The sequence below is a fragment of the Colletotrichum acutatum genome (assembly GCF_030867785.1).
Source record: "Colletotrichum acutatum strain CBS 112980 chromosome Unknown BDZ83scaffold_6, whole genome shotgun sequence".
NCBI classification, from domain to species: domain Eukaryota; kingdom Fungi; phylum Ascomycota; class Sordariomycetes; order Glomerellales; family Glomerellaceae; genus Colletotrichum; species Colletotrichum acutatum.
The window spans coordinates 406103-419184 of record NW_026849000.1 but is presented as its reverse complement, the minus strand read 5'-3'; the positions used below and the strand labels follow the sequence as shown (position 1 = coordinate 419184).

At 52.7% G+C, this 13082-nt stretch overlaps 1 protein-coding gene across 1 annotated transcript; it reads right to left on the bottom strand.

Annotated features, from left to right (window-relative positions):
- Positions 1 to 6299: 6299 nt before the first annotated feature.
- BDZ83DRAFT_374701 (uncharacterized protein) lies at positions 6300 to 7851 on the bottom strand. The gene is made up of 2 exons (XM_060502670.1): positions 7049 to 7851; positions 6300 to 6919 (listed from the first exon to the last, which is right to left on the bottom strand). Exons 1-2 carry the CDS (start codon positions 7561 to 7563, stop codon positions 6604 to 6606), a joined length of 831 nt encoding a protein of 276 aa, XP_060370615.1. The 5' UTR covers positions 7564 to 7851; the 3' UTR covers positions 6300 to 6603.
- Positions 7852 to 13082: the final 5231 nt, after the last annotated feature.

Genomic DNA, 13082 nt, shown 5'->3' with positions numbered 1-13082 from the left:
CGGCTTGTTACGTTATGGAACCTCACTGGTCTAGGTACAAGCAGTTCGCAGAATGGATGTACGGGTACATGGCGAGTCTGGCCAAGTGTAGCTTCTCGTTATGGTTACGATGACCCGGCTCGGCCGGTGGCTGAGATACTCATCTACTGCAACACCCGTGAGCATAGACCCGAAAAAGGCCCCCCAGCGTCCAGGTTGTTGAGCCCCTCATGGCGACGAAAGTCATCACGAGGTAACAATTAGTGTATGGGGCATCACGGTGGACATTCGTCCTTGTAAGCAGGGCATTTGATAGCAACCGATGCCACTAGAAGATCTGCTCTTAGCATGTCGATCATCTACCGCCCAGCGAGGCTTCATCGCCACATACCATAGAAACGACCTGTGACACTTGAGATTGCGTCAAATCCCGGTTTATCACAGGTAAGTACAAGTAGGGGCGTTGAGGGTGAGGTGATTCGTTGTCTGCCTGACACGTGAAATTATTGTGCAAGGGCATAACGGATAGAATGGAGTGCTGATCTCGACAACAAACATCATTTGAACTGGTTAGAATGAGACACCGGATCAAGGCACAAATCAGAGCTGCAGGTACAGGATATTGCAGAGAAGGGATTGCCTGTCTCCAGCCGGTCAACTCAAAGGCGCCTAGGCCTTTGCCGGCCGGAGAAAACCTAGGCTTTCCCAGCCCTTATTGGGGGCGAGGATCCCTTGAGTCAGCAACCTTGTTAGAGGCCTGGGAACCCGCAGGGAGATTGCTTGCTGAAGATTCTCATAGTGGTTTCGGGCCACTCTGCGACTCGTGTGTTCGACACCGGAAGACAATGATTTGCAACCACTTGGGGGAAGTCTAAGACTCAACCTGAAGCGGTTTTTCTATGCATCAACTCGCCGTCATTTTGGCCAGCAACCGATCATCAGCAGACGTCTAGCTTCGGAGAGAGAATCGCCATATCCGGTGGACTGCGCCGAAGCGAGACTATTATGGCGTAAATTGCCTTGATCGTGATGCCATTCGGCACTCAGAGTTCGCCCTCACATGAAAGCCGCCCGCGGCTGCGCAGAGTTGCATTATGGCAGGCTGCCTGACACGACATTTTGACCAACCGAAGCAACACACCATACCATTGGAGTGCGTTAGACACTGAGCCCTTGACACCGGGAAGCCTTCCGGACACGTGGGATCTTGTGGGGTGTGCCCTCCTTCACCTCCAAAGTAACGTCAGGACGGTGGGTGGCCAGGGCAAGCCTACCAACCTCCTTGTCTCCCTTCTTCCCCACTCCCCCCTCCTCCAACCTGAGGATACAGACAACAAGTTCTACGGAAAGATACTCCAATAAGTCTAGCCAGCTGTGCTAGCATGAGTTCGACAAAGGAGCCGTTCTCCAAACTCTGAGACATTGACGGATAGCCCAAGAATCCACTGCGGAATTATCACAAGCTCTTCATAGTCCTGAGTCGGTGAAGGACAACCTTCTCACTACCCCGGGAGGCCGGGGATGCGGTGCGGGGCTTGCAGGATGAGGCGTCACTGAGACTATGCTCCCAGATTCACATACGGAGACTCACCACTGCAATGTCACAAGACCCTACCTGGCCGATTATCTTCGGATATGCAAGACAACGAGAAACCTAGTTGTTGGCCATCCAGAAGTTGCTATTTTGGCTCCGCAGGATCCCCCTTGGATGACCTGGGATGTTTGCTGAAGCTCCTTGTCTGCAGTACCTGGCAAGTCGACAAGGGGGTGTCAACGAAACACGCTTTCAACAATCTAGCACATGCACGAGGCTCAAAACAGACAGCTACCCAGGTCAACTCTGAATACCGAGACAACTTGTCGCCAGAAGCGCCCTGCGTATGACTTCCCCTTGGTGATGCAAATTGCACAACGGGCCTTAAGTCCACAGGAATTTCACTAATTGCGACTGACTGCCGCTAAATGACTCGAAGATGGTGACCTAACAGCGCCGCAGTAATGCCAGGAAGGAGTTAGCGGTCAGTCAGTAAGCAGCCAACGGCAATCGTTATACACCGCTGGAGGGGATGGGAATCTCCTTGCTTCCGTTTCGACTAGACTTTATTTTGGGGGGATTGAGCTAATCACGATAGTTAGCAAAGCTAACCTTGGAGTGAACTATTGCTACCTATGCGATGCAAACCTGACAGCTGCTTCACCGGGTTCTAGCTAAGACAGACATCTTCGCACCGGTTTCAGGCAACGGCGAAGAAGATGTTGGCAGCGTAAGGCTGTGGAAATTGCGTTGGACAGCCGATTTGAAAGCCGCGCAAGGAAGGGCGGTGTTGTCCCCGAACTACCAATCCTAGAGTAACCCTCCGAAAAGTCATTCCAACATATTGACAAAGGTTGCGAGAGGAGGCAAAAGAGGCTGTGAGTTTCGCCTTCCGCATGAATATCCAATACTTTCCTGAGAGGGTTCGGAAGATTTCTTGGTTAGACTCGGGCGTTGCATGGATTGAGCTTGCGGCATAAACGCTAACTGTGACGACCTTTTTCGGAGCTTATTTTGGCCGGTTGTGGGCGAGACATGGATGAGATCTGCAACAAAATGCTCGTCAGATTCACAACGTCCACTATCTCGACCTCGGGTACGTAGCCAAAGCATTTGCCTTCTAGCTCAAGTAGTTGAGGCGCCTGTAACGATGTCTTTGGCAGCCCTAGGGAAACGACCTTTACTTTGGAAAACCATATGAAGGACTTTGAGCTGAGACACGCAGTACCCACGGACGAAGGGTAGTGTCTAACACACTCCCTGCGACGCACAGTCTTTCGGCGAACAGACGTGGTGCGATGGTAGGCGCTATCTACGCCCATTCGCCCAGGAGCTGAGAATACCAACGGGTTAACCTGTGGCCGTTCTCCCTCTTTGCTCGGTGGCTAACAACTGCAAGCTATGGGACGAATCCAAGAAACAGTGTTAGTGAGATGAAGAGGGAGAGAGAGAGAGAGAGAGGGATTACCCGTCATCAGTCTACCAGCGTCGCGTCCGAGCCATCCGGTTTCGTAGGGAAACGGAAAGAGGGGGAATGACAAGACGAACTTGAGGCCGAATACGCCTGGGTGGCTAGATCGTTGTCTTCCCCCGCATGGCTTGCGAGCGTTCCTGGCACTCTCTCGTGCCAACTGCGCCTCTCGAGAAACCTAGCTCGCACGGGCGCTTCATGTCACGGGAACAGAAGGGAGAGACATGCCTCCGGCAGATACGATATCCTTACCACTGATCAGTGTCGGTCAGTTGAGCCTATTTCAGGTTTCCACAGGTTGCTGTGGGGGTCCAGGGTCTTCGAGCGTTGCAGAAGGGGGCATATTCGTCGAGGCCGGCAAAGATACCTTGTCTTCAGGTAGTCTTGGGAGATGATAGACGAAGCTATGGGGGAAGCCTGCAGCAATGATTAGGAAAAGCTTGGCCCTATGTCGGTCCGGCTCCTGTCAGCACACTTACGTTTTTGCCTAGCCCAAGTGCTAGTAACGACTTTTGGCTCGGGGGAGCCAAAACCTCACCCCATTATCAAATTCATCCCTATCACCGGAGATCGGCACCGGTGCTTGCTGCCTTGACTGTCTCGACGGAGCCAAGTTGCGGTTTTGCCAAACGAACCATGACCGAGCGGTCTGCACCTACCGGACGAATTCGTGCAGCGGCATTAGTCGGACGAGCTAACGCGAGCTCTAGTGACCCTCACGCAAACCCGACGGCGGCCCCCTTTGGCGTCTAGCCTTGCGCACTACTCGGGAGACCTCATAGGACGTATCCAAAATATTCCCAAAAGGCCTAGCGAAACCTGCCTAATCGACACTAAGAGAATAAGCAAGGAGAATAGCAAGGGGTACAGAGAGAAAAAAGGTTTAAAAATGGAGAAGGAAAGCAATCACTTTGCGATACGTACCCATAACCTACCAGCATATCGACCGACGCTAATCATGGAAGATCACGGCACGAAGAGGGCGTATCTGTAGCTGGATGAACAAGCACAGACAATGACGGCTGGTGAAACCAGCCTGCCTCGTGTTGCCAGTTGTCGTTGTTGTTTTTTTCCAGCTCTCATCTTGTTCGCAAGCAGCAAAACAAAGAGGCAGCATGATTAGGATCATCCATGACCAGCTGTAAACCGGGGTCCTGACTTGGTTGAGTATGCAAGTCCAGCCTCCCCGTACCGAAAGGTGAGAGGGAGGAGTAGTAGGAGTCGCAGGCCTTGACGCTCACACATCGGATGTTTGGAGAGAGGAACGGCGGGCCCAGAACACCAGGAAGAAAAGAAAAAGACTACTGACAAGATTTGAGTTATCAGTAGTATTACTGCGCCTCGCGGGTTTTGCGGAGTCAGCTTCGACAATAGCTTCGGATGAGGGAGGCGACAACTTGAGTCGTGCAGCGACAATCGCCGCTCCGCCGGTTCTTCCGGCAGGCGGAGCTGGGCAGAAGTTGGGGAGATTTGCAACGTCGCGCGGCTCCGGTGACGTTGAAAATGGCCACGCTCATGATTCAAGAAGGCAACTTTCTCAAGTCGAAAAAATTGCCTCTTGTGGTCTTTGCCATTGATGGCAACATCGCCGTTAGTCACGATTCCCACCCCGGCCCCTTTTTTTGTTTTAGCTGTCGATTATCTCCATCTTCATCTCCATGGCCCGCGGCCCCCATCCATCCAATCCATCTCCGTCGGTCGAGCTAGACGTTGCGGTCGGCCGATATGCATCCACGTTTTCCCACGTTTTCCTCCTTTCCCTTCTGAGATATCTCAGCCCGTCCGCTCCGTACGGAGCCACGGAGCTTTCCTTTATAATCTCCACCGTCTGAGCGTTCTGGTCACGCCGTTCCTCCCGTAGCTTCGCTATTGTGGCTTTCTGATAGGAGACATGGTATACATAATAGCTGCTGAGAAAGGGGGGCGTCGTGTTAGTCTTGTGTGTGTGTGTGGTCCAATCCGGCGCGAGAGCGCCCGCCACGCGCGCTTTCTCTCCTACGCACAGGTGCAAAAATAAGGGGAAATGGTAAAGCCTAGAGGAGGAACCACTTGGTGTCGTCTCACGATCTTCTGCCGCCGGCAAGACCCTGCCAGAATTTCCCAGAAAATAGAACCATCCAGGTTGAAGGGTACAAAATATACTTTTTGTGTCAATCTTTTTCTCGTGATGTTGTACCGCGGGTGCTACGGAGTACTGGTAAGGATTACGGCACTTCTGGTAGAATTATTCGGGGTATTTCGTCATAATCCTAGCAGGAGATTTGGTCACCATCTATACCCGATTCATCATCATCGTTGTCAATCTTACGAAGACTTGTCTTTTTCCAAACTTATCTAAACTCAATCACCCTTACCGCAATGTTTTTCCTTCCATCATCGCGACCGACACACACCCCCGTGAGATATCCGGGCGGGAACCCACTCCGATGAGGGTCCCCCCCCTTCTTCGGCGCTCGTGCCCCCGTCGACCCGCGTTCGCCCGCAGTCGCCCGCGCGGTCTCCCGCGTGGGGGAGAGAGATAATGTGCGGTAACGTAAAAAGATGTCCCCAGCGGATCTTCGGGCTTGGCATAAAACGAAAAAATTCAAATGAAAAATGCAGGCCTGAAGTTCGGTCGGGCGTGGGGTTTAGGTAATACCGTGATTCTTTAACCAGCCTCACTTTTTTTTCGCGGTTCATATTTTCCCCTCGGAGTATTTCCAATGTGTGGGGGATAGACAGAGAAGGGGTCCAAGAGAGTGAGAGATCACTGCCTGTTTAGGAAAAAAACTGGACATGGGGAAGTAAGGGATCTAGGGTTTTGTGATGAGAGATTTACATTGTACATTGATGGCTAAGCTTTTTTTGGGAACTTCGTAAGGTGGTACGGTACGTTTGGATAAGGCGCAGGGCAGAAACTTGACAATGCCATTGATGATCTACCGGTAGTCCAGGTGAGGGGGAAACAGACAGAGAGAGAGAGAGAGACAACAAAGAAGAGAGTTTGGGTCCGGTCTTTTGGGGGACTAGAACCACGGAAAAAAAAGGCTATATCGTCAGCTTGGTAAAGTAAAGTTTGGTGCTTACTTGGTTCTGGTTTATTTGGTTCGCCCGTTTCGATTTCTGATATTGGCATTTCCTTGGTTCCCCTGTGGTTTCCAGGCCCCAAGGACCGAGCAAGATACTCCCTTTTGGTAGATCAATGTAATCGATAGAACTAACGAGGTGAAGATCACGAACGTTGCGAGCTGAAATGTTGGGATTTTACCGCAGGGAGGGAGGGAGGGAGGGGGGCGTGTATAGAGACGATACGAACGGACTTTACGGAGCACGGAAGGGAAGTTGGGGGAAGAGTAGGAAGAAGGTCACATTGAATATCCATGGAAACTTGGTGACTTGGGAAGCACAGAGTTTACGAAAGAACAGACATTGCTGGCAATGTGGAAGACGGGTGAGAGACAGAAACGAGAAGGAGGAGGAGGAGGAGGAGCACGGAGGGAAACAATGGCACGGTAGTCCGGTAGGGCAAACCAAGAACGGGCACGGAGACGAAACGGCGAAGTAGAACCGGCAGGAAGAGACGAAGATAGAGAGAGAGGCAAAAACAGATTAGAACCGAGAAAGCGAGGCGTTCGTCAACTTAGATCCTCTCCAAGATAAAAGACCGATATAGTTTTACTGTCGAATGCCCGTTGATGGGACGACCGAAAGGGACCGAGTTACGAAGAACACACAAGGGCCGCGCGCTGCTGCTGCTGCGTATGTCGTTCAACGAACGCAAGGTCGTTGCTTTGATGCTGTCAAGAACGGGCTGATATGGGAGTGTGGGAGTGGATTTGATGTGTTGTTCGTATCGTTTTTCCTTTGCGGTCGAGCAGGAAGGTGATGGAAGCCCACGTAATCCGTGCCTCACGTCTCTCCCTCTCCCACTCCCACGCTCAGTCCTCTTCACATATCTGTGTGTAAAGGTGATCAGCTTTCACTCACTAATAGGTACTCATCAAGCAAAGTAGGTGTGTGAAGTCGGGTTATATTTTTGGCGTCAGAGCCACCTATATCGCGCCACACGCACGTACGGTACCTGCCTTACACATACACCTACTTTGTCGCACGTACAAAGTAGTACGTGCAGTAGAGCGGAACAGCCCCAGCCTAGCGGCAAGCCAGATCTTTGCCAAAATAACGGAAGATCCATCTCTTGTTTGCGTTGCGTTCCTGGTTTTTGAGTCTGAGAGCCAGAATACCTCTTGCTGTCTGAGCCCCATGCGGCTCGTTCCTTCGGTTCGTTTCTTCTTTTCTTCGCGCCCTTTTTCATCAGCGCGAACACCAGGAACGAGCGCAACCCGCTTGCTCGAACGCCATGTTCGCGCTCGCGCGCGCGCGCGGCGGTGGAACAGACGGGATAGAAGAAAATTGGAATTTTTTTGTCGAACAGACACTGCCACATGGACTTCCCCAGATCTAAGGCGGGAAGAGAAAAACGGCAAGATTCTCGTTGTAACGCTCCTTCTGTGCTGTGCGTTGAAAAAGTAAACCGTGTATTTTGTCCGTGACGCCACGCCATCAAGGCAAACCCACGGCCGGCCGGAATCACGGTCATTATCGTCCTTCGTCGTATGTAGGAGGAGTAGTAGTCGTCATCATCGAAGCAGCCCTTTCCCCAACGTACGTCCCTTTTGTCATTGCCGTCAGGCAACCACAGACACACACGCGCGCACACACACTCGCGGGTAAGTGTTCAACACCGGCATCACGGTGAACACCACCATCTAGCATGGCGCGAACAGACGGCGTTCGTTCGCAGCCAACGGCTTTCCCCCCGGAGCGAGCGATCCCGGGACCTAGGGCACGGCATCGCCAGCACTAGCACCATGAAGGTGTGAAGAGATAGAGCAAAAAAAGGGTTCAGACTAAGACCCGAGAGTTTCCCCAGGAAACAACGTGTCGCCCACTGACCTCTGGAATCTGGCGTCCGTCCTTCGTAAACCACACCAATTCTGTGTGTTATTCTTGCTCTGTTTGTTTTGTTTCCATCTGTTCATCTGAACAAGAAGGCATAAACAACGAACACATCTCGACGAACGGTTCCCCTTTGAACCGTTGTCCTGACGTTGTCAACCCGTACCCGGCCGTGGGCCACGTTGCTTCCCGTCGCTATCGGATACATGATCTTGCTTCTACCCGTATCGATGTCTCACAGACACACTTTCATCTGGTGAGTCTACTTGGTTTGCGCCAAGATAGCAGCGAAGCATGAAAGAATAGATCGTGCGACACCCGGCTCGGTGAAGATCGATTACATCCGTTCGATGGCATAAGAAACCGTAGGACCTAGTAGAAGAAGGGCGGGGAAATTTCGATATCATCGCCGAATATGAGCGAGACTAGGGACTGGCGGACTATGCACCCATCGGCTTGTGCATCAAATCCTGGATCGGGGGATGATGTCGACGGGGTGCTGAGGAATCTGTCATCTCTCTGTTTCAGCAATCTTGCTGCTCCTCCAAAGTATTCCGGACGCTCATCTGCCGGTCTAAAGAAAGCAGTCTAAAGAAGAAGCAATGTTTGGGAGGAGGAGGAGGCGAGGGGCCCAGAAAAAAGGTGCAACCGGACGTGATACCTACCGTGCGCGCATGCTCGATCTGCAAAGGGACAGACCTCTTTGCATGCTTTTCGCGACTTCAACCTGCATGGACCTGACCAGGAAAACATGAGAGTAAAATGATGACGAGTGATGCAAAGAGATTCACTCATGTCTTGTTACGAGTCGAGCAGGCGAATGAGTTTCTTCGAAGATGCCTCCATCAATAGCTGCTTTCTCCGTCATATCTGGTGTTGCAAGAGGTTGTGTGTGAGCGGACCAATAGCATCGCTTCCGCGGCTCGCGGGGAGGGTAGTTGACCATTCCGCGCCGCCGAGAAAGTGTTCATCGCACCTGTTCTTGGGTAAAAGATGGGCAAAAACAGGACTAGTCGGCGGCGGCATGCAGGCGTCGATCAACGACACTACCGGGACAAGTCCTCGAGGATACTGAGTAAGGAGAAAACCCTCGCAAGCTGGCTAGCGGAATGCGGAGGAGGCTGCAGTAGTCAAAGAGACCAAGCCGCAGCCATATCCTGCTCGCGACCCTGTTTCGACAGTCGAATATTCAACGTTGGACGTTCGGCTCATTCGATGCTGTTCCGGAGCCTGCACACACAAACTCTCTTGGAGCCCAGCCCTCCGCGGCCATCAGCGGGTGGTATCCGGACCCAGTGTTCGTCTGTAAGAACGAAAGCCTTTTCTTTTTCTTTTCCTTTCCTTTCCCTTTCCCTCGGAGGCAAGGAGGACACAGCGCGACAGGCATCGTTTGTGCCCAGATATGACATCAACGTACATTTACAAAGTGACTGGTCGATGCCCAGTCCCAAAGAGAATCCACCATCGTCCCACGACCTCCGTCCGGGACTCGGGAGACCGACCACCAGGTTGCCTGTAAACACCACACACAGCAGTCAGTGCAGCGTCCGCAGGCAGGAACCAACACCCACTCGTCATGGCCACTCATTCATTGCCTTGCGAATCCATAGGTCCTGGAAGGATGCAGTTGGATTTGAATCTCATGTTGGCTCAACTGACACATCAGACGACGGCTGTCGTGGCACATGCGGCGGGGGGGCTCAAGCGAGACACGCAGCCAACAAGGCCATTATTCTGACCCGACAGACCATTGTGACAAGTCGTGAGTTGTTAGGAAAGATCTCCGGCGCAGCGCCACAGATTCGCCATGCCGGGCGCCGCAAAGCAGCATGGTGATTGTACGGGTTGTGGTTCCCGTGCATGCTGGCCCAGTCGATGAACCCCCCCGAATGGTCTCCTCGGCCAACCGATGCACCTTTCCTGCCAGATTGTTCGACGTGCATTCCGATCAAGTGACGGACTGTTGCATGGTCGATATGACCACTGTTCCATGCTGTCGGAACCCCATCGCACCAGAAAGTTTGTCATATTTCCCCTTGCGATCCGACATGCAGAAATCATCATCCGTCGTAACTCATGCGAGATTGAGAGAGAGAGAGGCTCCGGGGAAGACGAACCCCCTTTCGCGGTAACAATGCCTTTCGTAGTAATAAGTCGGAGAGGGGGAGGAGATGGACTCTCTTGACCGACCCGCCCAGTCGAGCGCTTTGACTCCTTATTTCGGGCACGGGATGAGTCTCTTGGGTTAATCAGTCTCGTTCGCATGCTGTCGGTTTTACATCGAAGAAAGAGAGCTCCTGCAAGCCCCTGGCATGCCGCTACCAGACTTATTCCAGCGTGTTGATATTCAGGGCCAAGGGTGCCGTGCCGTGCCCGATGCTGGAAGAGCCGGAGGTCGCCTGCATGGTCAAAGGAAAAGAACCCCCCTTGTTGATGTCAGTCCTCAACCTCGTATAATGGCATCTGCAAGCGACAATTGTAACTACATCTTGGACGGGAAGCGCCCTGGAATATCCTAGACTTTGCAGCATTGTCGATAAGTCGGCAGTTGCCATCCAAAATGACATGGCCGGACAGTCATGCCTCTTTCTCCGCGTTGATACTCTGGCCTGCCCCCGCTTTGCCCTGCTGCGAACGCCTGCGGGACGTGACCGGGAACCGTTGTACTTGCTCGTCAAGCACAGGATAGTGAACGAGGTTTCTCCTGGTAGGAAAGCCGGTCCGTCGTATTTGTCTTCGTCTTTTCTCCGATAGGCCTGATGCTGCATCCGTACTGTTCAGCGTCGACATGGACTCCAAGTCTCCAAAGAGTCCAACTTGTGAGCAATTCTTCTCTGGATGGCGTAAATCTCAAAGTGGGGGATTCAATAGTGTCTCATGACGACTCGGCACCCGATACCTATATCTCAACACCCCCTCCCCCTGCAATTAAAAGATGCAAGCTGTAGTTATCGGACGTGAATTAATAATTGCGACGTGATATAGCTGTGTTCCACGGTACACAATCTTATCGCCCTTCATATCACCTTGGCCCCGCCTCTGAAAGACGACCTTGACGTTGATCATGTCAATACAGGTGCCTTCTTATTTGGATTCAGCTAGTGCGCCTCGTCGGTAGTCAAAATCAAGCACTGAGTTGGCAATGTGCAATTGTGACGGCCCGTTTGGCAGCTGTTGGGTATGAAGTAGGATCTCTCCCACCTACAACACATTCTCATGCCACTGGAACTTGCGAGAATGGCGTTATCCATGTCGGCACACCGACTGTACGAAGTACAGAGGCGAGAAAGTCCCCGCGGAACACATCCGTCCAGAGTGGGTGCTTTGCCCGCCGTTGAAGATGTTTCAATCTTGACGGGTACACACACGTCAACTCCCTGACCACTGGCTGATCCGCGTTTGATTTCCACTTGACAGCTGGGACCACTGTGGCCAGTTTGATTTTGCATCCGTGAAGCTTTGTACTGTAGCAGTGTAGCAGTGTTGTACTCCGTAGTTGAGCAATTGTGTATCCGTAAGGTACCGTGTTCGTGTCTGCCGAATAATTTATCCATCTCGACTCAGTCTTTGTGGCGTCCAATACTCGGCAGCCTTGGGGCGCGGCTCAGATTCATGGAGCTGAAACTGTGGGCATCTCCATCCGTTCTGATATACCGCGTCTTGGCCTGGCCGCAGCATCAACGGCAAACTTGGGGGCTTCATCGTCGAAACCAAGTTGAGGCTCAAGACGATCTCCCTGCCGTCCGGCAAGACTGATCCCGGATCCTCATACTTGATCAATGCGCCAGAGGCTCTCGTCCAGGATCCCTCTCACACCCCCGCGCAACTCGTCTCATACGCGGTTGACGCCATACTTGTTTAATGTGGGCCTTTTCAAATAACTGTCCAGTCTGGACGTGCTGTCCCGAACCTTAGTCTTGACTTTATCCGCGAGAATCGACGCGAATTTGCCCAGCAGGCGTGCGCCTGATCGACTTGCCAAGCAGTCGATAGCCCAATGCAACTGTAAAATTTGGCATAGGCGGGCAAAGTTGAGGGTCATGATCGGTCAGCTGCCGAACGATGTGATGAGATGTGACCCCCATCGATCCGCGTATGAACTAGCTCGACGACGCAGAGTTGCATTGTATGTAGCCGCGAGGCGGTTGTGATGTATTTTTCGTTGATAACAGTGTCGCAGTAAACTGTAAGGGCAACCAAGTCCTCCTCACGCTGTCCCTGGCTTGCGCGCCTCGCCAGCTTCGGACCCGGGCTAGAACGCTCGTTCCTGGCTAGGAGCTAGTGTGCGGGGGACGGAGGACCCTTTCAGGCCACTGGCCAGTGGAAGAAGCAGTGAGGGCGCCCCTGGGATGGGGATCGTCCTCCCCCAGCCTCCTCGAACACCATCCCATCCCATCATCCCCTGTGTCTCTGTCGTGGGTCACCTGGACCTCAGTCTCTCAGCGTTACTTCGCGCTGTCTGCGATGGCCGTATGTACCGTTGCGGATGTCTTGAGCCCGCTGAGTCCCCCCGCGTCTGTTCAACTGTGTGTTTGACTCGACCGTGGAGCTATCTCTCTGCTATCTGGGTGCCTCCGGAGATTGAGCTGTGCAGTTTATTATGATGGCTCTGTGCCAGATGGTGTTTCTGAGGAGTATCAAGCCCACATGAAAAATTAGCCACCGGAACTCCGTTGAAGCGGCGCTACGATAGTGAGAATACACTGTGTTAGTATCCGTAGCCCACTTGAGCGAGATGACTAGCAAAGTCCATTGAATGCGCTGCCTGCCGAGTCGGGAATCAGTGCCAGACGTCTCTTGGCACTCATGATTTGCACACTTGCCGGCCCGATACTTGCGAGAGTTGCCATTGACAGCGTCTTAGCTCTAGTATGGAGACGCAAGTCAGGGAATACAGTAGGGACTGGCGTGGGAGTGAGGGGTCTTCGTATCTTTCGGGTTCCATTGATGATACATCGGCCGCGTTAGACAAGGCTCACCCACCGGCCTGTAGCGCCCGTGGTGTACTGGAAGCAGCCGCCCTTGGGCAGGGCGTCTGAGACAGAAGAGCGCAATTGTGCCGCTGAACCGCCTCGTTTTTTGGCACACGATGCCGGCCCTGGGCTGTTTCTCAAAGAGATCATCAACCAGTGTAGTGTCGCAGAGGAGGAGACCCATGGG